Source organism: Stegostoma tigrinum, chromosome 38, assembly GCF_030684315.1.
Source record: "Stegostoma tigrinum isolate sSteTig4 chromosome 38, sSteTig4.hap1, whole genome shotgun sequence".
In the NCBI taxonomy this organism is placed as follows: domain Eukaryota; kingdom Metazoa; phylum Chordata; class Chondrichthyes; order Orectolobiformes; family Stegostomatidae; genus Stegostoma; species Stegostoma tigrinum.
In genome coordinates, this window is record NC_081391.1 from 22007773 (window position 1) to 22033309 (window position 25537).

Consider the following 25537-nt stretch of genomic DNA (forward strand, 5'->3'; position numbering starts at 1 on the left):
GCTGCTCTTCCAAAGAGCCAGCACAGCACAATGGGCTGAATGGCCTTGTTCTTGCTGTAAATACCTTTGAACAAATTTTTTTTAATATAACAAGAGCTGTCCTGATTGAGCCCTTTAATAGTAGAGTCAGAAATCACACGACACCAGGTTATAATCCATAAACTTTTGGAATGCTGGTCCTTTTTCAGGTGAAGTGAAACATTCTCCGTAAGCATGTGACTTCAAATAAACCTGTCAGTCAATAACCTAGTATCATACGACTTCTGATTTTGTCCACCCCAATCCAACAACAGCATCTTCACATCATCTTTAATATTAGAAATGAGCTGGACTAGTTGGTTGTGGAAAGAAAATTTCCAGTTTTGGGCAAATCTAAAACCAGGAACTGAGAATATTTACTTAGAAAACCAACAGGATAGATTAATTTAGAAAGAGTGATCCCATATTTTTAAGCAATTTTGCACTTAGCCCACTCAATAACACTTTGTCCAGCCCATGCATACCATTGTGTACAACACTTATTTACAGAAAGGGACTATATAGGACACCATGAAACACATTTCACAGTCTATATACTTCCCTGAGGAGCAGAATCTTCCAGTTCATTTCCCTCCAATGTACAATAGTTTAGTTAAAGAAATGCTGCATACAGTCATGCAACATCTGTGGGAGAGACGGAGTTAACATTTCAGTTCGATGGCCTTTCATCAGAATGAGAAAAGGATAAGACTTTATTTTTCATTCATTTGATGTGGGCATCACTGGCAAGGCCGGAATTCATTACCCATCCCTAACGCCCTTGGTCTTAGCAGCTTGCAAAAGCAGTTAAGAGTCAACATGTTGGAGTCATGTGTAGGCCAGACCAGGTAAGGATAGCAGACTTCACTGAATCCCTACAGTATGGAAACAGGCCATTTGGCCCATCTAGTTCCCACCACCACTCTGAACAGGATCCCACCCAGGCCCACTCCCTTACCCTTTAAACCTTCATTTCCCATGGCTAATTCACACTACCCTGCATATCTTTGGACTGCAGGAGGAAACTGGAGCATCCGGAGGAAACCCGTGCAGACACAGGGAGAATGTGCAAACTCCACACAGACAGTCGCCTGAGGGTGGAATCAAACCTGGATCCCTGATGCTAGCAGGCAGCAGTGCTAAACACTGAGCCACTGTGCCTCCTGCTTTATTTCCTTTCCTAAACTGAATCACTACAAATTTGAAACTGTCCATTTCGAAGTGAAGAAAGGAAAGGCAGAGCATTATTGAAAAGGTGACATATTGGGAAGTATGGATGCACAAAGGGATCTGAGTGTCCTTGCACACCAGTCAATGAAGGTAGCCAGGCAGTTGCAGAAAGCAATTAGGAAGTCATATGAAATATTGACCTTCATTGTGAGAGGATTTGAGTTCATTAGTAGGGAAATCTCACTGCAGTTATACAGGGTCTAAGTGATATCACACCCAGAGCATTGCATGCAGTTTGGGTTTCCCTACCTAAGACTCCACTCTCCTCAGAGGGAGTGCTGTGGAGGTTCACTAGGATGATACCGGATGTGGCAGGAGTACAGTATGAGGAGAGATTGGTTCGATTTAGCCTGTGTTCACGCGAGTTTAGAAAGATGAAGGGCGAGATCTGATTGAAACATATAAAATTCGAACAGAGCTGGACAGCCTAGATGCAGGGAGGATGATGCCCCCCCCCCACCCCCGGTTGGGAGAGGTCTAAAACACAGGGACACAACCTCAAGCTATGGGCTGGACCATTTAGGACTGAGATGATGAAAGATGTCCTCACACAGAGGCTGAGCAACCTATAGAATTCACTACCACAGAGGCCAGATCACTGAGTATATTCAAGCAAGACACTGATATATTTTTAGATATTAAAGACATTGAAGGGTATGGACGGAAGGCAGGAATATGGCAGTGAGGTAGAGAATCAGCCATGATCACACTGAATGTGAAGGGCTGAATGGCCTACTCCTGCTCCTAGTTTCTCTGCATCAGATGTATGATGCACCATTATCCCAATTCCAGGTTTATTCAATGAATGGAATTCATTTTCTGCAGTTATCTTGGTAGGATTTGACAATGCTTCTAGGGACCATCAGTCCAGGCTGATTGGATAACCAGTCCCAAACGTAAACCACTGTGAATGAATCATCTATCTAACTATTTAATCCTTTCAGTTCCCCATATAACACAGTGCCCAGTCTATACAAATACCTGCGTAACACACTGTTCAGTACTTATACCTCCCTGCTGTGTAGCACACTATCAATACAATTTACTGTTCAGTAAATATTGTCCCTTTGTAACAATCTATCCACTTCGTACAGACCCCTCTGTAAAGCGCTGACCAGTTCACTGTAGCAACTTAGGAAGAGGAGGATACCCCATTGATTCAGTTCCACCAGTAAATGCAATCGTGAATGACAGAAGATTTCAATATTTAGAAGCAGAATTAGGCCATTTGGCCCATGAACTCCTGTCCGCCATTTGATCATGGCTAATATGTTTCTCAAACCCCATTCTCCTACCTTCTCCCTGTAGCCTTTGATCCCCTTACTAATCAAAAACCTATCCATCTCTGTCTTGAATACATTTAATGACTTAGCCTCCACAATCTTCTGTGGTAATGAGTTCCATGGATTCAACTCCCTCTGACTGAAGAAATTCTTCCTCATTTTCGTCTGTCAATTATGACCTTTAACAAAAGGATGATCAATATCAGTCCAAAGATGTGCAGGTTAGGTGTGCAGGGCCATGCTAAATTGGCCACCATGTCCAGGGATTAGCCATGGGAAATGCAGGGTTACAGTGATAGGGTAGGGGGGACAGGTCTGGGTGCGATTCTCTTTGGAAGGTCAGTGAAGACCTGATGGGACGAATGGCCTACTTCAACACTGTAGGGATTCTATGATTCTATCTTTGATCGGGTTTAAAATGAAGTGGCGGCAATATTCACATTGGAAGAAGGAGTTCCACATTGCTACTAGCTCATGTAAGTGAGACTCTTCTCCAATTCCATTCCTGAAAAGTCTTTAATTTGCAAACTACACCCCCTAATCCCTAACCAGCAGAGGTAGTTTCTCTCTATCGACTCTATCTTTTCCCCTTAATGTCTTGAAAATTTGGATCAAATCATTCCCTTAACATTCTATATCTCAGAGAGTTACACCCCATCCATGTATCCCTGTAACTGAGTCCAACCATCATTCTGACAAACCAGCACCACACTCTCTACAAGGCAAACCTATCTGTTCTTTTGTCCATGGACATTGGTATCACTGACTAGGTCAGCAATTCTTACCCATCCCCAATCACCCATAAGAGTTGACCACATTGCTGTGTGTCTGGAGTCACATGTAAGCCAGACCAGATAACAATGGCAGATTTCCTTCCCTGAAGGATATTAGTGAACCAGATGGTCTTTCACGACAATGGTTGATCTGGATTTTCTTTTTTAATTTAGCATTTGCCATCTGTCGTGACGGATTCAAACTCCACCCAAGTGGACCAGGAAAGCATATGGTGTTTTGGCTTTCATTAACAGGGGAATTGAGTTTAAGAGTCGTGAGATCTTGTTGCAGCTCTATAAAACTTTGGTTAGACCGCACTTGGAATACTGCGTCCAGTTCTGGTCGCCCTATTATAGGAAAGATGTGGATGCTTTGGAGAGGGTTCAGAGGAGGTTTACCAGGATGCTGCCTGGACTGGAGGGCTTATCTTATGAAGAGAGGTCGACTGAGCTCAGACTTTCTTCATTGGAGGAAAGGAGGAGGAGAGGGGACCTAATTGAGGTATACAAGATAATGAGAGGCATAGATAGAGTTGATAGCCAGAGACTATTTCCCAGGGCAGAAAAGGCTAACACGAGGGGTCATAGTTTTAAGCTGGTTGGAGGAAAGTATAGAGGGGATGTCAGAGGCGGGTTCTTTACACAGAGAGTTGTGAGAGCTTGGAACGCGTTGCCAGCAGCAGTTGTGGAAGCAAGGTCATTGGGGACATTTAAGAGACTGCTGGACATGCATATGGTCACAGAAATTTGAGGGTGCATACATGAGGATCAATGGTCAGCACAACATCGTGGGCTGTTCTGTGCTGTACTGTTCTATGTTCTAAGTTCATGCCCCCAGCACATTGACCTAGAGTTCTGGATTACTAATCCAGTGCATTATTTTCTTCAATTCATTCATGCAATGCAGAATTTTATGAAGAGAGTTTGGTGATTCGGGGCTTGTTCTCATTGGTTTTAGGAATACAAGAGGCAACCTTATTGAAACATACAAGATTGTCAGGGGGCTTGACCCGTGTCTAAGGAGAAAGATGGTTTCCCCCTGTGAGGGAGTCTTGGACTGGAGGGGATCATCTCAGGGTAAGGGATGGTCCAGTGAGGAAGGAGATGAGGAAAACTTGTTCTCGAAGAGTCAATCTGTGGAATTCTTTTCCACAGAGGTCAGGTGAGGCTCAATCATTAAGAATAGTCAAGACTGGGACAGACAGATTTTTAAATCAGTCAGAGAAAGTATCAGTTCTGGGGAAAAGGCAGAAAAGTGGAGCTGAGGGTCATCAGATCAGTCATGATCTCATTGAATGGCAGAGCAGAGTCTGCCAGGTCCCTGGAACATTAGAACTGCTGCCTGGGAAGGTGGGCTTGAGCTGCCTTCCTGAATCACTGCAGTCCTTTGGAGTATAGAAAGACCCACAAAGACCTCAGGGAAGGATAGTCCAGCATTATGATCCAGCAACACTGAAGGAATGACAATATATTTCCCAGTCAGGATGGTGAGTGATTCTTCATTAACTCCCTACAGTGTGGAAGCAGGTCATTCAGCCTGAATAGCATCCTTGATCCTCTGAATAGCATGCCAACCCATCCCTGCAACCCCGCATTTCCCAGCCTACACAATCCTAGACACAATGGACAGTTTAGCACGGCCAATCCATCTAACCTTTGGGCTGTGGGAGCAGACCGGAGCACCCAGACGAAACTCACGCAGACGCAGGGAGAATGTGCAAACTCCACACAGACAGTTGAGGGCGGAATCGAACCTGGATCCCTGCCGCTGTGAGGCAACCACTGAGACACCGTACCACCCATAATTAATGTTCCCTGACTGGGAATCCAACCCAGGCTGTAGTGATGAGAGCCCAAATCCTAACCACTGGACAAAGAGGGACCCATTGGCTGGGTCTCTGAATTATCAGTCCAGTGATAATGTCACCAGGTCATCGCCTCCTGAAAGCTGAGCATTTAGGTTCTTAGCCACAGAGCAATGCCTACCTGCCCTGTTTATTTCAATGATCTCCTCCTGAGCTAGAGGGCAGGAATCACCCTGGACACTCCGCTGGGGGGACTTGATGTCAGGCTTGCAGTAATTTGGAGACCCTGGCTGAGGAGCTCGGGGGATGTGTTTGTTCTTCTTCTTTGGTAACTTCTGCTTGGCCATAGCCAAGGAATAGTACATGCCAAAGTTATTGACAATAACGGGGACAGGCATAGCGATGGTCAACACACCAGCCAAAGCACAGAGAGCTCCCACCAACATCCCCGACCAGGTCTCCGGATACATATCCCCGTAGCCCAGGGTGGTCATGGTGACCACTGCCCACCAGAAGCCAATGGGGATGTTCTTGAAGCTGGTGTGTTTGCTACCCGTTATGTCTTCGGGGTCAGCCCCTATCCTCTCCGCATAGTAGATCATAGTGGCGAAGATCAGGACCCCGAGAGCGAGGAAGATGATGAGCAGGAGGAACTCATTTGTGCTTGCCCTCAGCGTGTGGCCCAGGACCCTCAGGCCAATGAAGTGACGGGTAAGCTTGAAGATGCGGAGTATTCGGACAAAGCGGACAACGCGCAGGAAGCCCAGGACATCCTTGGCGGCCTTGGACGAGAGTCCGCTCAGGCCAACCTCCAGGTAGAAAGGAAGGATGGCCACAAAGTCAATGATGTTGAGGGTGTTCTTGATGAACTCCTTCTTGTCCGGGCAGAACATGATGCGCATCAGGAACTCGAAGGTGAACCAGATGACACACATGCCCTCCACGTAGGTGAGGAAGGCCTCAGTCTCAATCTCCACATCCTCCACCACATTGGTGACGTTCCCAGTGGTGATCGTCTCTGTTCTGTTCACCTGGTGGTTGAACGCTTCATGGGTCTCAAGGCAAAAAGTAGTGATAGATATCAAAATGAAGAACAATGATGCAAACGCCACGTACTGCGAGAAAAGAAAACAAAAGAAAGAAAGACACAGGCGTGTTAAATAAAACACAGAACGAACAGCACCCACATATCACCATGGTAACACTTAGATGTGTGTAGGTAACGTTAAGGATTCCCGCTACAGGATGAATTCTAGACTGATGGTGATACTCAGGTTATCTGAGATTTAGATGCCTAGCCCAAACCTTATCAGCACTGCTCAGATCATCTTCATATCAGCTCTTCAAAAGAGCATCTAACGCATTCCCTGTTCCTCTCCCCACAGCCCTGAAAATCTCTCCTTTTTAACTATACATTTCATTCTTCTTCAAAAGCAATTGACTCAACATCTAGAAAATTTCCAGGCAGGTTATTCTAAGTCATCGTGTCTCAATTTATGGTGAAAATGCCCCTTCATCCACCAATTATCTTAAACCTTTATAACTTACAGGCAGTTGAAATTGTTCCAATATGTTTACTGGATTAAAACCAACATCAAAGACCACCCCCACCCTAGTAATACACTTTTCCAACCTCTTCTGTTAGGCAGAAGGTACAGGTTCAAGAACAGCTATTTCCTTGCTATTATTGGACTGCTGAATGGACCTGTCTAATTTCAAACTGAATGTTGATCTCACTTTGGTACACCTCCTGTATGCCTCGCTCTATTGAAAATATGATCTGTATGTCCTTGTATGTTATGATCTGCTTGTACTGCTCACAAAACAGAACTTTTCACTGCGCCCAGGTGAATAATAAATCAAATCAAATCAACATAATTCTGAACTTCTATCAAACTTCTCCTTCAGAATGTTCTTGAGAAGGGTCAGTGGTCCCGAAATGTTTCTCACTTCACAGAAGCCTTGCTTTCTCAGCAATTTCTGTTTTTGAATGATAGAGTCACACAGCAGTGAAAGAGACCCTTTGGCACAACCAGTCCATGCTGAACATAATCACAAACTAAATCAGTCCCACTGCCTCACCCAGCCCATATCTCTCCAAACCTTTCCCATTAATGAACTTACCCAAGTGTCTTTTAAACAGTGCTAACTGCTCCCATATCCACCACTTCCTCTGGAAGTTCATTCCACAATTTGGCCCCCATGCCTTTATTAAATCTCTCTCCTCTCACTTTAAAAATGTGCCCCCTAATCATGAAATACTCCATCCTAGGGCAAAGATACCTATCATTAACCCTGTCTATACCCCTCATGATTTCATAAACCTCTGTAAAGTCATGTCTTAAGTAAGGAAACCAAGCAAGGTATAAGAAGTACTAAGAACTGCCAATGCTGGAGTCAGAGATAACACAGCACAGAGCTGGAGGAACACAGCAGGCCAGGCAGCATCAGAGGAGCGGGAAAGCTGACGTTTCGGGTCGGGACGCTTCTTCAGAAATGCTGTGGAGAAGGGTCCCAACCCGAAAAGTCAGCTTTCCTGCTCCTCTGATGCTGCCTGGTCTGCTGTGTTCCTCCAGCTCCAAACCGTTGATCTCAAGTTAAGGTTCAAGCTGTGTGGCCTTACCAATGTCACGTACGTCTGTAGTCCCAACATCCTTGTAACAAAGGCCAAGATTCTCTGTGCCTTCCCAACTACTTGCCCTATCTGCAGGCTGATGTTTAGTGATTCATGTCCAAGGACACCCAGGTCCCTCTGTACCTTGCAATTGGTTGGTTTCTCTCCATTTAAATAATAGTTAAATAACAGGAAACCCCCATCTCAGCTCTGGATTTACAAGCTATTTGTGACCTACATTGTCTGGAGTTTAGAATGATGAGGGGTGATCTCATTGAGAAATACATGGTTCTAGATGGGGAGTGGGGGGAGGGAGTTGGGGGGTCTGTGGTGGAGTGGTGTCAGCCACCATGGACATTGAGAGGTTCTTTCCAGCCAGTTGAGGAACCTAGGACACAGTGTTAGGGAAACCGGAGGATCATTAAGGACTGATGGGAGGAGAAATTTCTTCACTCAAATAGTCGTGAATATTTAAAGTTCTCTGCCACCAAACAGTTGCGGATAATCCGCTGGTGAGCTTGTGATAGACTTTGATCCCTCAAGATAATGAGGAGCAGACCGGAAGGCAGACTTGAGGCCAAATATCAGCCACAGTTGTGCTGGAGGACAGAATGGACTTGAAGGGCTAAATGGCCTACAGTTCAAATTTATTATACTGTTATATTGAGTTTCCCCACTAAAATGATTATATTAGAACATAACAAAACCACATAAGGAATGTTGGCTTCAATAAGCCTCCCATGTTCTGAGACAGTACACTGGGCCTAAAGATTTACAACAACAAAAATAAATGCACATCTGTAATTATTGTGCCCGTAAATGTGCACCTCATCGCGGTCCTGGAAACTGCTACTGCCACTAGCAATGAGTAGGCATGTTCTAAACTGCAGTAATAATTACTCAACCTCTAGACCCTCTCCAAAAATGTGCCATCATGGCTTTCCCCACAGGCTAATTAGAGGAGAAATTACTTCAGAAATCCAGGTTTTTACTCTCAGAGAAGTCACTATACACATCACATGGTCTCCCCTACTGTAAGCAGCTCCAGCTACAATTTTTTTTTAATATTTGCTGTTTTCTCATCTGACGTCTTTCCTAGTTTCTCAGGAGCCATTAACTCTGCTGGAAGCCATTTTGTCAACTGTCGCTGGACTGCATCATATATGCCTGAAGTACTTGAATTTCTGTTCTTCTTGTCTAGGATGTGTCTGTTGCTAGTTAGGGCTATATTTGGGAGGTTTGGCAACCTGCAATTGCCTAGTCTTCAGTGCCCTTGAACTGAGTGGCCATTTTTCAAGTTGGTTTGGAGACAAGGCGGTCTGGAAACACATGTAGACCAGACTGGGTTAAAGATGGCACATTTCCCTCCCTTAAGGACATTAGTGAAACAATTAGACTTTCACTGTGATAGACTAACTTCTAATTTTGTTTATAATTGAATTCAAAGTCCACATGGGATTACAACCCACAGTCTCTGAGGGCCTCTGTATTCACAGGGCCAGTAAGCTTCCCACCACTACCACCTATCCTTTAATTTTAATTCATTCATGGGATGGGGGAATCGTTGGCTAGGCCAGCATTTGTTGCCCATCCCTAATTGCCCAGGCAGCAGTTAACAGTCAACCACTTTGCTGTGGGTCTGGAGTCACATGTCAGCCAGACCATGGTAACGATGGCAGTTTCCTTCCCCAAGGACATTAGTGAACCAGATGGGGCTTTTTCTGACAATTGGCAATAGATTCATGGTTATCATTAGACTCTTCCAGGAATTCACATGCTTGCCTCTGGAAACGTTTCGTTACCGTGCTGGGTAACATCCTCAGCGCAGTCTCTGATGAAGCGTCGGTGTGTTTTCCCGCCTGGTTTTTAAACTCTGGCGTGTATTGCGACGGATTGCCTCGCTTCCAGATTTCCTCCGCAGTGGCATGTATGTGGGGCCGAGTTCAGTGTGTTTATTAATAGCATGTTTCGTGGAGTGCCATGTTTCCAGGAATTCTCATGCTTGTCTCTGCCTGGCCTGTCCCAGAATCTTGGTGTTGTCCCAGTCAAAGTGGTGTTTCTCCTTGTCCACGTGGATTGAGATGAGTGAGTATTGGACGTGTCTTTTTGTAGCCAGTTGGCGTTCATATACTCTTGTTGTTAGTTTCTTTTGTATATGAACACCAACTGGGTACAAAAAGACACGTCCAATACTCACTCATCTCAATCCACATGGACAAGGAGAAACACCACTTTGACTGGACAACACCAAGATTCTGGGACAGGCCAGGCAGAGACAAGCATGAGAATTCCTGGAAACATGGCACTCCACGAAGCATGCTATTAATAAACACACTGAACTCGGCCCCACATACATTCCACTGCGGAGGAAATCTGGAAGCGAGGCAATCCGTCGCAATACACGCCAGAGTTTAAAAACCAGGCGGGAAAACACACCGATGCTTCATCAGAGGCTACGCTGAGGATGTTACCAAGCACGGTAACGAAACGTTTTCAGAACAACAAACCAGCTCGGTGAGCCAAACAACCTCAAAAACATTTAAAATTATTAAGGGAATAGATAAGAAAGCAGCAGGGATGTTGTTTCCATTGGCAGTTGAGACTAGAACTAAGCAGCATAGCCTCAAAATCAGGGACAGCAGATTTAGAACTAAGTTGAGGAGGAATTTCATGTGAAAGACTGTGACTATGTGGAATTCCCTGTCCAATGAAGCAGTTGAGGCTAACTCATTGAATGTTTTTGAGGAAAGATAGACAGAGCTTTTAACAGTAAAGGAATTAAGGATTATGGTGAGCGGGCGGTTAAGTGGAGTTGAGCCCACATGATCAACCATGGTCTTATTGAATTGTACAGCAGGCTTGATGGCCTACTCCTGCTCCTATTTCTTATGTTCTTATTACATTTTGCTAACCTCCTAAGTCATTCTGAAGCAGTCCAGAAATTAGAATTAAAGGATTAATCAGCTACAGGAAAATCACGGCAATCCTTCCGTTTGCATTTTCGCTCTGGCCAGGATGTGAATTCCAGAATGCAACCTGCTGAGCTATCAGTCACAACCACATGTTAAATACAGTCATTTCCACAGGCAAAGGGGATTATGGGTATTGCATCCACCATTATTGACTAGCTGACATATCGAGCAACTGACTGCATGAGTCTAGCGAGAGGAGGTAATGGGAACTGCAGATGCTGGAGATTCCAAGATAACAAAATGTAAAGCTGGATGAACACAGCAGGCCAAGCAGCATCTTAGGAGCACAAAAGGTGACAGTTTGGGTCTGAAGGGTCTGGGCCCGAAACATCAGCTTTTGTGCTCCTAAGATGCTGCTTGGCCTGCTGTGTTCATCCAGCTTCACACTTTGTTATCTTGAGTCTAGCAAGGGTTGTTTTTTAAAGAACAAAGAATACAGAAAAGTACAGCACCGGAACAGACTTTCAGCCGCCAAGAATTCACCAACACATAATGCCTTTCTAAGCTAAATACCTTTACCTCTACACTGTCCGTATCTCTCTATTCTCTACCTACTCATATATCTGTTGAGAAAAGACAGTTCTGGAAAGTTTTGGACAGTATTTTTTGGACAAAACCTCCTAGTATTCAGTTCAATCTAAGTTATCAATGCTCATCATTCAGTAACTAGTGTAGGAAATTTATTGCGGGACTCAATCTACTTTGCTTTTATGTCATTCTCAGAAGGTGACATCACTGGAAAGACCAGCATTTGATGCCCATCCTAAATTCCATTTGAGAAGGTGGTGGTGAGCCATATTCATGAACCACTGCAGTCTGTGTGTTACAGGGCATCCATAATGCCACTAGGGAGGGAATTGCAGGATTTTGACCCAGCAACAGTGAAGGCACGGGGATACATTTCCAAGTCATGATGATGAGTGGCTCAGAAGGGTATTTGCAGTTGTGGGTGTCCCCAGGTATCAATTGGCCTTATTTTTTGAGGTGTTAAGAGGTCGCACGTTTGGAAGGTGTGGTTGAAGGAAGTTTAATTGGTGAATTATTGGTCTGCTATTTGGCTGGGGGCAGCCCTTGAGCGAGGGGAACACAGTCTCAGAAGGTTGCCCATTTAGGCCAGGGATGAGGAGGAATTTCTTTACACAGAGGGTGGTGAGTTTTTCAAAATTCTCCGCCTCAGAAGCTCAGTCAAAACTGAGAGAAATAGATTTCTCGACATTGTGTGTTAAAAACATCAAGGGATATGGAGGTAAGTGCAGGAAAATAGCATTGAGGGAGAAGATCAGCCATAGTCTAGCTGGGCAAGATCAAGGGGCTGAATGGCCTACTCCTGTTAAGTATTTATTTGCAGGTGGATCTACATTACGAATTCCTGCTAAGCTGGTGAATTCAGCAGAGAGATCCTTACCACGGTTACCATTTGCAATTGTACTTGTTCAGTTCTGCAGTCTGTACCACAGCATGGGATGGTGATGGCCTACTGATATTATCATTGGACTGTTAATCCAGAGACCCAGATAACATTCTGGGCACCTGCATTTGAATCCCGCCACAGCAGATGGTGGAATTTGAATTCAATAACGTATCTGGAATTAAGAGTCTAATGATGGTCATGAATCCACTGTTGAATATCAGGAAAATCCCACCTGGTTCCCTAATGCCCTTTAGGGAAGGTAACTGCCATCCTTACCTGGTCTGGCCTACATGTAACTCCAGACCCACAGCAATTTGGCTGACTCTAAACTTCCCTCTGGGCAATTAGAGATGGGCAATAAATGCTGCCTGGCTAGCAATGTGCCCATCTTGTGAATGAATAAAGAAGAAAAGAAAGCAAACACTGGCCAAGTCCTGGGTCATGCAATCTCAGCAAAAAAACTTGAAATGTTATAGCACCTTTCACTGAGTAAAAGGTCCCAATACATACAGTCATAGAGTCGTATAGTACTGAAACAGGTTCTTTGGCCCAACTCATCCATGCCAACCTGGTTTCCTAAACTGATTGAACCTATTTGCCGATATTTGGCCCATATCTCTCCTAACCTTTCCTATCCATGCGCCTGTCCAAATGTCTTCTAAATGTTGTAACTGTGCCAGTCTCTACCACTTCCTCTGGCAAAGGGTGCAAAATAGCTTTACAATGATATTACTGGGCTTGGCGGGTTTGAGCTATAAGGAGAGGCTGGATAAGCTGTGACTTTCTTCCCTGGAGCATTGGAGGCTGATGGGAGTGACCTTACAGAGGTTTACAAAATCTTGAGATACATAGGTAAGATGAATAGTAAAGGTCTTTTCCCTAGGTTGGAGTGTCCAAAACTAGAGGGCATAGGGTTAAGGTGAGAGAGGAAAGATTTAGAAGGGACCACTTTTTCATGTAGAGATTGATGTTTCAAAAGTGCAACTGTTGAAAAAACATTTGACAACCTGCCATCTGCTATGAAAAACAGCACAAAGCTTTGGATTCCAAGGAGCATTCCTGGTGTACAGGACAATGCTTATTCCTTATTCCTTTGTAAGATGGGAATCTTGTAAGTTATGGCTATCCCACGGGTCTGCTGCCAACCTTCCAGATGGCAGAAGATTTGGAAGAAATTACCAAAGAAGCATGAGCAACATTGCTAAGATGGTGCATCTTACTGTGAGGGACTGTCACTGGATAGACAAGTGAATGTTGAAAGTGGTGGATGTGGAGCCAATCAAGCAAGTTGCTTTGTCCTGGATGGTGTCAAGCTTCTTGAGTGTTGTTGGGGCTGCTCCCATCCAGGCAAGTGGGGAGTACTCCATCACACTCCTGGCTTGTGCCTTGTAGATGGTTTCGAGGAGTCAGGAGGTGGGTTATGCACTGCAGTATCCCTAGTCTCTAACTGCACTCAGAGACACAGTATTTGTAAACCGTGTGCATTACCTGACACAGAATTCCTGGCCTCTGAGTTGTTCTTGTAGCCATGGTTTACGTAAACTGTGCACAAATGTCATGCCACAATTCCTGAATCAAAACAATAACTATACTTCAGAAGCAGTTCGTTGGGTGTAAAGCACTTCAGGACATCTGACAGATGTGGATGGTGCTATGGAGATGCAAGCCTTTTTTCACATTTATTGCTTTGGCTGAAGTCAGTTGGGCCTGTTAAAGAGATGGGCCAGAGTGACTGGTGTATATAGCCTGTGAATAAACACATGGCCTCACTACAAATGTATTCCTTTAGATGTAAAGGAATTTCAGGATGTTCTGAGGTCTTAAGGGTCATACAGCATGGAAACAGTCCCTTCAGTCCAACCAGTCCATGCTGACCATAATCCCAAACTAAACTAGTTCCACCTGCCTGCTTTTGGCCCATATCCCTCCGAACATTTCCTATTCATGTACTTATCCAAACGCCTTTTAAATGTTGTAACTGTACCCACATCCACCACTTCCTCTGGAAGTTCATTCCACACACAAACCACCCTCTGTTTATAAACAAAATGCCCCTCGTGTCTTTTTAAAATCTTTCTCTTCTCACCTTAAAAATGTGCTGCATCGTCTTGAAAACACCCCCCCTCCAGGGAAAACACAACTGCCATTCACCTTATCTGTGCCCCTCATAATCTTATAAACATCTGTAAGGTCAGCTCTCAATCTTCGATGCTCCGGTAAAAAAATCTTAGCCTATCCAGTTTCTCCTTCTAACTCAAAATTCCCAGTAACATCCTGATATATATTTTCTGAATCCTGTCCAGCCTAATAATACCTTTCCCACAACAGGGCGACCAGAACTAGACACAGTGCTCCAGCACAGACCTCACCAATATCCCGTACAACTTCAACATGACATTGCAATTCCTATGCTCAAGAGTCTGAGCAATGAAGGCAAAGCATGCTAGACACCTTCTTAACCACCCTGTCTCCCTGTGGCGTATGTGTCTTGATACAACACATCATAAATGCCAAGCCATTATTTTTGCAAATAGGGCAAGATGTTATAAATCTAATTTTGTTTTTCTGGCTTTGTTTGTTTTCAAAGCCAGTGCTTTGACATTGATCTGAAAATGATTAACGGGCACATCTGAATCAAGTCTGTAAGGTGCCATCAAAACTCAATTATTTCAAAAATGGATGTCATATGTTGTTAACATTTTAATGTAAGAAAAGTTGCAGACAATTTGTGCACAGGTAGCTCCCACACAGAGCAACCAGGTGCTGACCAGATTATCTAATTCTAGGAATCCTGATTAAGGCACGAGAATTGGCCCAGGATCGTGAGCCTGCGTTTCTTTAAAATAATGACCGTGAGATCTTTAATGTTTAACGGGAGAGAACCAATGAGTTCAATTTAATGTTTTAACCAAAAAATGGTACCCACATTGCCAGAAGTGCCAACCCAGACGATCAATTCTCTGGCATGGGATTTAAACAGGACTTTCTGACACAGAGGCAAGATGGCTGCCAATTTAGCAACAGCCAACACATCACCAACCCCGTGCTATACGCACTGAGCCAGTTTGAAAGGTATTTGTTTTACAAGAAGTATCACCATCACTCAGTATCCGTAGACACAGCCATGGTGACATCATTGTTTACCACCCATGTTCCCTGTGTGTGTCAATCGAAATCCAGTTCTGTAAATGCCAGTCACTTGGAGGCTATCGCCTTTCTACTCTGGTTCAGTTCCCATCCATTCCAGATGTATTTTACAACAATGAGCCTGAGTTTCACTGGCTGAGTACATGGTCAACATTAAATATTTCGCATGGCACAGTGACCCTGAAAGTGTTCTTTCCTATCGTTTATGGGTGTAGCTAGTTAAGCCCATCATTTATTGTCCTTCTCTAACTGCCCATAAGGAGGTGATGATGAGCTACCCTCTTGAACAGCTGCAGTCCATGGGGATAGCAAGTGCCATCAGGAAGAGAATTCCAGAATTTGGACCCAACATCTGTGAAGGGATAGCGATATGTTTCCAAGCGAGGATGGCAGTGCAGTTTGGAAGCGAATTTGCAGGTGGTGGCATCAGTCATGACTAAAGAGACGCTCTCAGTATGATACCTCCTTGCAATCCTGGATGACCAACTGACATCAGTTTTGTATTACAACAGAAATCGTAATAACAAATATCTGCAATTTATTGCACATTGGAACCTTTGTGAGAGATGTGAATGGGATTTGAATGAAAACTCAATTTTTCAATACCTTTGAGTATTGAGTTATCAATCTTGGACACTTCCCTCAACATAACTACTCAGCATAATCTTCCCATTCTACAGAATTCCAACAGAGCAGCATCTTTTCTGTTTATTCCCATGCACGTCATCTCCACCAACTATCATTTCCCTGTCTCCTCTCAATGAGTTCCAAATAGATACCAACTCTTCTTAATCACAACTGCTGGTTACAATACCCAAAAATCTTTCAAGACAATTTGACCCATCAATTTTACTCTGTAAGTTAATGAGATCATGACTAGATCTGATAACCACAGAATCCCTACAGTGTGGATGCAGGCCATTCAGCCCATCCAGCCCATCAAGTCCACACTGATCCACTGAAAAGCATCCCATCCAGACCCATCCTCTGATATTTCCCCACAGCCAAGCCATGTAGCCTGCACATTTTTGGACTGTGGGAGGAAACCCATACAGACACAGGGAGAATATGCAAACTCCACGAGACAGTCGCCCGATGGTAAAATTGAACCTGGGTCCCTGGCACTGTGAGGCAACTGGGCTAGCTGCTGAGTCACCGAGCCACCATGCCTCCCTCAACACCAGTTTCCTGTCTTTTCCTTCTAACCCTTGATTCCTTTAGCTTCCACAGACCTCTGCAGTTAAATATCCCATAGATTGACTACCACCTGAGAGAAAAAAAAATCTGACTTCATCTCTATCCCAATTGGATGATCCTACACTGTCAGATTATGCTCTCTCGCACAAGGGGAAACAATCCCTCTGCACCTACCCTGTCAAGCCCCCGAAGGATCTTTCACTGAAGTTAATTCTCATTTTCTTTAATTCCAGTGAGTACAAGCCCAACCTATGTAACCTCCCCTTATTTGAAAATCCCTCGCTATTTGGGATCAACCAAGTGAACCTCCTCTGCAACACTTCTAATATCAGGTGAACATTCTTTTGACAAAGGGACTAAAACTGTTAACAGTAGACCAACCCAACATTTCATACAATGAAGTATCATATTTCATATACCCAGTGGGTGCATACATCTTCCATTCTGCCAACAGTCCAAATCTCCTCATGTTCACTCTCATTGTTTAAAAGTCCAACTGAGTAAAGATCTTAACAATCTAATCTATTGTAGATAATGCAAGCAGTTTTGGGCCCCATATCTAAGGAAGGATGTGCTTAGTCCCAGGGATGAAGGGCTTGCCATATGAGAAGTGACTGAGGATTCTGGGGTCTGTATTCAATGGAGTTTAGAAGGATGAGGGGGAATCCCATTGTAACTTACAGAATACTGAGACACCTGGATAGAACATAGAACATAAAACAATACAGCGCAGAACAGGCCCTTCGGCCCTCGATGTTGCACCGACCTGTGAACTAATCTAAGCCCCTCCCTCTGCACTATCCCATCATTATCCATAGAGTGGACATGGAGATAATGTTTCCACTAGTAGGAGAGACTAGGACCCAACAGCATAGCCGCAGAGTGAAGAGATGAGTCTTTAGAACTGAGACGAGGAGGAATTCCTTTCAGCCAGAGGGTGGTGAATCTGTAGAACTCATTGCTGCAGAGGGCTATGGAGACCAAGTCAGTGAGTGTATTTAAGACAGAGATTGATAGGTTATTGATTAGTAAGGGGTCAAGGGTCACAGGGAGCAGGCATAAGAATGGAGTTGAGAAACATATGCTCCTATATCTTATGGCCTTATACTTCATGCATTATGACTTATGTCTGGAGTAGGTGGGGATTTGAACCCAGGCTTATTAAGACCAGAGATAGGGATAAGAGCACCATAAGAGCCCTTAACTTCTCTTGTATAGAAACAATTGGTTGGGTGACTGGTTTATGAAGCAGAGTGACACCAATAGCACAGGCTCACTTCCCATACTAGCTGCAGTAGTCATGAAGATCCTCCTTTCTCAACCTCACCCCTCAGCTGAGGTGACCCTCAAGTTAAACTCACCACCAGACATCCCTCTCTATAGGGAGAGTGGGCCTACAGTGACTTGGCTTATTTCTATAGAAAATACATGCAAATATTTTTCTTAATCGTTTTGTGACAATGGGCACCAATGAGTTACATTGCCACCTGCACTATTCTGAATTTCCTTTGACTAACTTAGACGTTGGGATCCAATTAAAATATTTGTAACATTTTTTGAAAAGTATCGTAGGATATTTATACAACACTCACAACCTAGACAGCGTCAGCCAATCTCTTCCAGACACTCAAAAACATTCCTGCAGAAAACAAACTGCAAATTGGCTCTGATCTCACGTCATCTTCTCTTCAGTCAATTTTAGTGTAAAAGCCTGAATTAAAATCAAACAGAAGTCCCATAAATGGAATCAAAATGTTGATTGCTTCAAATCTGTGAATTCTAGCCAACTCAGAAGTAGTTTAGATTCCTCCCCATTAGACACAGTCTGTTCTCTACCAACCCTGTGCCAGAGAAACCTCTTCGCAGTCTAATCACTTCTCAGTGTAATCTGTGCTTTTGTTTCTTGTTTTCTATTGCGTGTGCTTAGACAGTAGGACAGATATTTGGAAACTGTCTGTAATTACTTGCCAATCAAAGACAAAGTGGAACATAATAAGTGTGAAAGACCCTCAATAAACCGATGTGTTGTAATAATTTGATTCAAATATCCAACTTTTCTTCACCTGAGCAATCACACAAATGGTACAACATTAGATATTTGCACATCATCTGGGGCCTCACTTTATTACAACATGTGTTTTGCATCTTTTCTTATTTCCACGTCCCACTACAACAATTTCTTCTCTCTGTACATTTCCTACACATTTTTTTTAAATTTAGCCAGAGAATGCAGGCATCACTAGCTGGCCAGCATTTATTGGCCATCCCTCATTGCCCTTCAGAAGGCAGTGGTGAGGTGCCTCCTTGAACCTGTTGCAGGTTAATCCACAATGCCCTCAGAGAGGGAGTTCCAGGATTTTGACCCAGACATACTGAAGGAATGGTGACATATTTCCAAATCAGACTGGTGAGTGGTTTGGACAGAAGCTTGCAGGCAACCCTGTTCCCCTGTATCTGCTGCCTTCCAGCTGGAAGTGGTCATGGGTTTGGAAGGTCCTGCCTGAGGAGCCTTGGTGAATTTCTGCAGTGCATCTTGTAGATAGTACACACTGCTGCTACTGAGGGTTGGTGTTGGAGGGAGTGGATGTTTAAGGGTGTGGCACCTGTCAAGTGGGCTGCTTTGACCTCATGGTGACAATGGAGGCAGAGTCAGGGAACATTTTAAAGAAAGAGATGAATAGATTTGTGTTAGGCAAAACAGTCAAAGTTTATCAGGTGTAGGTGGGAATGGGCAATTGGAAACAGATCAGCCATGATCTTATTGAATAGCAGAGCAGGCCCAATGGTCAAATCATCCAATTCTACTCCTATTTGGTATATTCATATATTCAGTAGCTCAGGCCTGTTTAAATGTTGCGCGAATATGGATAGTATTAGGTATTATTTCAGTCTGACACAGTGTAGTTCAGTCTGTGATGTCGACACAGCTGAAGTGCAAGCAGAAAATCTTAATAATGTCTCCTGAGGCAGAATCAAAGGTCTGTCCAAGAGAGACAGGCATTCGGATTTCCATGAATCTCTACGGTTAAGAAGAGTTCACAGCTTTCCCTCATTAAATGTGAGGTTGTCGCCTTTGGTGGCAAAAGCAGGAAGGCAGATTATCATTTGAATGGCTCTGAAAGTAAGGCATGCGGGTGTGACAAGCAGTAAAGAAGGCAAACTATATGTTGCCCTTCATAGCGAGAGGATATCAGTGCAAGAACAAAACGTTGTCTTGCTGCAGTTACATGGGGCATTGGTGAGGCAATGCCTGGAATACTGTGTGTAGTTTGGGTCTCCTTTTCTGAGATCTGCCACTGAGGGAGTGCAGCAAAAGTTCACCAAAATGATTCCTGGGGTGGTAGGACTGACATTTAGAGTCATGGAGAGATCATAGAGCAGACACTTAGTACAACTCATCCATGCTGGCCAGATATCCTAAATTAATCTACTCCTGTTTGTCAGCGACTGCCCCATATCCCTCTTAAACCTGTCCTATTCCTGTAACCATCCAGATGCCTTGTACCTGTTGTAACTGTACCCACCTCTACCACCTCATCTGGCAGCTCATAAATGAGGACAGATTGAGTCAGTTAGAATTGTATACACTGGAGTTTAAAAGAATGAGGGGAGTTTTCATAGAGACCCATAAAATTCTAACAGGGCTTGACAGGTTAGATGCAGGAAGGATGTTCCTGATGGTGAGAAATCCAGAACCAGGGTCATAGATTAAGGGCAAGGGGGAAACCTTTCAGGACTGAGGTGAAGAGACCCAGACAGTGGGGAGCTTGTGGAATTCTCTACCACAGAAAGCAGTTGAGGCCAAACCAATATGTGTTTTCAAGAACGAGGCAGATAAAGCTCTTATGGCCAAAAAGATATGGGGGATAGGTGGGATTAGGGTATTGAGCTCATTGATCAGCCATGATCATAATGAATGACAGTACAGGCTCGAGGGGGTGAATGGCCCACTCCTGCTCCTATTTTCCATGTTTCCACGAAAGGCCTGCCTCTAATTTAAAGCTAGTGCCCCTCATGTGCTCGATTTGCCCCTCAGGGGACAATGTTTCTCTGTATCTATGCCATCAAATCCTTATTATGTTACAAAAACTTCAATGAGGTGACCTTCTTCTACCCAAGAAACACTTGTGCTCATAATTTAGGCCTGTCACCCAGGTGAGTCTGAAATGTCTAGGAATTACACAGGTGCCTGACACAAATTTCCAAACTGGAAATATCCCTGGGAGCAGTAAAATCCACAGCTACTGGATAAACTTCCATGAGGTTGTTGCAATACCTTATAGAGACAGAACAGGACATCAAAGCTCCAGATGAAGGGACTGTAAGGTACGTACCATTAAGAAAGGACTTTCCAATGTAGGGGTCAGGACCCCACAATGCCAAGCAGTTTTGGGGTTGCAAGCTCTGCAGCATTAAGAACCACTGTCAAACTCTCAGCAATAACCACAGCATTCCTTCTTGAACAGGTCCCCGTTTTCACAGCTCCCACTCACTCGAAGGTCACATTCATATGTGCTAATGGTTCTGAAAGGGTTAATGTTGAAGGGTGCGTTAGAGTCCACCCGATCTGATGATGACATATAATCCTGAGTGGGGAAATGAGGGGTCTAACTTGATTTCCCAGTTGGGGTAAGATAATGTCACCCCCTAACAATCTTAGTAATTATGTCCAATGGTGTTTAAGTCAGTGTAAGTTGTGCATATTGCACTATCATGCAATAAAATATGCCTTGTTGGTGGGCTAAGTGCCTCTTCTTGTTAAGATTCCTGACTGCTTGGTCCTTTACCTGTGTTTACCAAACAGATCCAGTATAGTTTGGAAGGTTAGGGGATGGCTAACCTAATGCACGGTTTGTTTACAGGAGTTGACTATCAGCTGGTGGTTGTTGGTTTTGTGGCTCGAGAGATTGCAACAATCTTCAAGCTTCAAAATGGGAAGAACATTTGTGAGGCTCTGCATTTAAGAGATTAGTTCCAAACTTCTCTTTAATTGGGTCTAATGATAAGGAGACAGACAGATTTTAATTAGGAATTAATTAGAGATGGCAAAAATATAGAGCTGAGGCCGAGATGAAATCAGCCAGAATTGTATTAAATGGTGGGACAGGATCAAGGGGCTGAATGGCTTACACCAGCTCTTACTTCTTACGTTCTTATGACAGAGGGAACAGCAATATTTTTCCCAGTCAGGATGGTGAGTGGCTCGGAGGGGAACATGCAGGGGATGCTGTTTCCATTTGATGAAGCCCTTGTCTTTCCAGTCGGTAGAGATGATGGGTTTGAGAGGCCGTGTCGAAGGAGCCTTGGTAAGTTGCCACGCTGCGTCTTGTAGATGTTATGCTAATGTGGTACATCATTTAAATTTAAGTTTCCAACAAACACCAAGGTTTGGACTTCGTTGCTCTGAATTAATAGCCCCGTGGGCAATTCCTTATCTGAGGAAGGATTCTGTGGACATGGAGGGAGTGCAGTGAAGGTTTACCAGGCTGATTCACGGAATCGCAGGACTAACTTATGAACAGGAGTCAGTTAAGACTACATTCACTGGAGTTTAGAAGAATAAGGAGGGATTTCACAGAAACCTATAAAGCCCCAAGAGGACTAGACAGGAAGGATGTTCCTGATGGTGGTGCAGTGCAAAACCAGAGGGTCACAGTCTAAGTATATGGAGTAGGCCATTTAGGACTGAGATAAGGAAATAATACTTCACCAAGAAGGTGGGGAGCATATGGACTTCTCTGTCACAGAGGATAAGGCCAAAACATTGAATGTTTTCAAGAAGCAATTAGATATGGCTCTTAGGGCTAAAGGGATCAATGGATATGGGGAGAAAGCGGGAACAAGGGACCAAGTTGGAAGACAGCCATGATTGTAATGAATAGCGGAGAAGGTTTAAAGGGCTAAATGGCCTGTTTCTGCTCCTATTTTCTGTGCTTGTATGTGTCAACGACATTTACTATCCCACTTCCACTCCATGGTATGACATGCAGTAGATTATGCTCAAGATCTCTGAGCTTCGAAATATGTGTTAGAATTCAAGGCAGTAAGCAAGATTGAAGATTCCCCACTCTCTCTTTCTCCTGGTGTTAGTTCAGTGTCCTTCCACCTCTAGGGTTGGGTGGGTTCAGGTCCCACTGTAGGCATACGTGCCTGCAGGATTCAGGGAGTGCAGCATTGTCAGCAATGCCCTACCTCCTCTCTCCAGTGGGCATGAAAGAATTTCCAGCTCTACACAGAAGAGGTCTAGCCACTGGCAGTATCTGTCCCTCAAACAACATCACAACAGTCAGATTATCTAGTCCTTGATATATTACCAATTGTGGGATCTCGCTGAATGAAAGCTCTACTTCCTACCAGGCAACAGTAGATGTCATTCTCCATAATATACACCGAACACCTATTTCCCAGTGGATGTTATGATTCTCAGGATACACATTTGCAAAGTACTGAAATGTCTGTCGAGTGCAACGGGGTGGCCAAAGTCCTGATAGGAGCATGTTGACTGGTATGGAAGGTTTGTGTGGTGCAGTGCAGAACCAGGGGTCACAGTCTAAGTATGTGGAGTAGGCCATTTAGGACTGAGATAGGGAAATATTTCTTCACCAAAAGGGTAGGGAACATATGGACTTCTCTCTCACAGAGGACAAGAGCAAAACATTGAATGTTTTCAAGAAGCAATTAGATATGGCTCTTAGGGCTAAAGGGGTCAATGGATATGGGAAGAAAAGGCAGGATAGGCTGGTGGTTTTTTCACTGGGACATAGGAAGCTGACAGGTATCCTGATTGAAACCTATAAAATAATGAGAGATACAGGTAGAGCTATTGGTCAGCATCTTTTCCCGAAGATGGGGGATTTCACTCCAGGGATAGCAAATGTTGTCCCCTTGTTCAAGAAGGAGATTAGAGACAACCCTGGTAATTTTAGACCAGTCAGCCTTACTTCGGTTGTGGGTGAAGCTTTGGAGAGGATTATAAGAGATAGGATTTATAATCATCTAGAAAGGAATAACTTGATTACGGATAGTCAACACAGTTTTGTGAAGGGTAGGTTGTGCCTCACAAACCTTATTGAGTTCTTTGATAAGGTTTCCCCATGGTAGGCTATTGCAGAAAATTCGGAGGCATGGGATTCAGGGTGGTTTAGCAGTTTGGATCAGAAATTGGCTAACTGTAAGAACACAGTGGATGGTGGTTGATGGGAAATGTTCATCCTGGGGTTCAGTTACTAGTGGTGTACTGCAAGGATCTGTTTTGGGGCCCCTGCTGTTTGTCATTTTTACAAATGACCTGGATGAGGGCGTAGAAGGATGGGTTAGTAAATTTGCAGATGACACTAAAGTCAGTGGACTTGTGGATAGTGCGGAAGAATGTTGCAGGTTACAGAGGGACATAGATAAGCTGCAGAGCTGGGCTGAAAGGTGGCAAATGGAGTTTAATGCAGAAAAGTGTGAGGTGATTCACTTGGGAAGGAGTTAACAGGAATACAGAGTACTGGGCTAATGGTAAGATTCTTGGTATTTCGGATGAGCGGAGAGATCTCGGCGTCCACATGCATAGATCCCTGAAAGTTGCCACCCAGGTTGATAGGGTTGTTAAGAAGGCATACGGCGTGTTAGGTTTTATCGATAGAGGGATTGAGTTTCGGAACCATGAGGTTATGTTGCAGCTGTCAAAGCTCTGGTGCAGCCGCACTTGGAGTATTGTGTACAATTCTGTTCGCTGCATTATAGCAAGGATGTGGAAGCATTGGAAAGGGTGCAGAGGAGGTTTATCAGGACGTTGCAGGGAAGGTCTTATGAGGAAAGGCTGAGGGACTTGAGGCTGTTGTTGTTAGAGAGAAGAAGGTTATGAGATGGCTTAATAAAGACATACAAGATGATCAGAGGATTAGATAGGGTGGACAGTGAGCCTTTTTCCTCAGATGGTGATGGCTAGCACAAGGGGACATAGCTTTAAATTGAGGGGTGATAGATTTAGGACAGATGTCAGAGGTAGTTTCTCTATTCAAGGGCACTGCAATGCCCTGCCTGCAACAGTAGTAGACTCGCCAAGTTTAAGGGCGTTTAAATAGTCATTGGATAAACATATGGATGATAATGAAATAGTGTAGGTTAGATGGGCTTCAGATTGGTTTCACAGGTCAGCGCAACATTGAGGGCCGAAGGGCCTGTACTGTGCTGTAATGTTCTATGTTCTAGGGGACACATTTTTAAGGTGAGAGGAGAGAGATTTAAAAAAGACATGAGGCATAAATTTTTCACAGGGCCAGCTGTTCTCCACAATATAGGTGTTATCAGAAGGATATTATTAAACTGGAGAGGGTTCAGGAATGATTTGCCAGGCTGTTGCTGGGAATGGAGCGTTTGAGTTATAAAGAGAGACTGGATAGGCTGGGACATTTTTTCCACTGGAACATTGGAAGTGGAATGGCTCACATGTGGAAAGAACTTCCCGAGGAAGTGGTGGTTATGTAATTACAACATTGAAAAGGCATTGGGCTAAGTACATGAATAGGAGAGAGACTGAGGAAGGGTCACTGGGCCCGAAACGTTAGATCTGTTGTTTTTCTTCACAGATACTGCCAGACCTGCTGAGTTTCTCCAACAACTTTGTTTTTGCTCCTGAGTAAGAGAGGTTGGGAGGGCTATGGACCAAGAATGAACAGTTGGAACTCGTTTAATTTGGGATCATGTTTGGCCTGGACTGGTTGGACCAAAGGGTCTGTTTCTGTTCTCTATGACTCTATGTCTTTCCTTACATTACACCGATGAGTAAGGTCTAGTGCAACAGATGTCATAGTGGAGCCACAGTCAGAACGTGGAATGTTAAACAGACAGCATGCAAACTCCTACCCGACCTCTCATTCAGCTTTCTGAGCACCGACTAATACACTCCAAGGGAACCAGGGCAAGCATTGGTCTTTATGCAGAAACTAACTCAAGCAGCCGCAACGTGATGCTGCCTGCAAGTGGGATTTAGCAGAGACAGTGCTACCTGATTTAATGAGCTGAGAGATCACAATGAAAAGCCCAGAGCGTGTGAAGTGCCTGCGTCAGCAGATCTATATACTGCAGCAAAATTCCATC

The 25537-nt window shown here is 44.1% G+C and overlaps 1 protein-coding gene across 6 annotated transcripts in view; it reads right to left on the minus strand.

Moving 5' to 3' along the window:
• LOC125447201 (potassium voltage-gated channel subfamily C member 1-like) overlaps nt 1–25537 on the minus strand; it is a 76917-nt gene that overhangs the window by 22852 nt on the left and 28528 nt on the right. For all 6 annotated transcript variants that reach the window (XM_059640507.1, XM_048521418.2, XM_048521416.1 and 3 more), the window contains one exon: nt 5291–6224. In XM_059640507.1, the coding sequence (XP_059496490.1) occupies nt 5291–6224 (934 nt within the window). The remainder of the gene's footprint in view (nt 1–5290; nt 6225–25537) is intronic.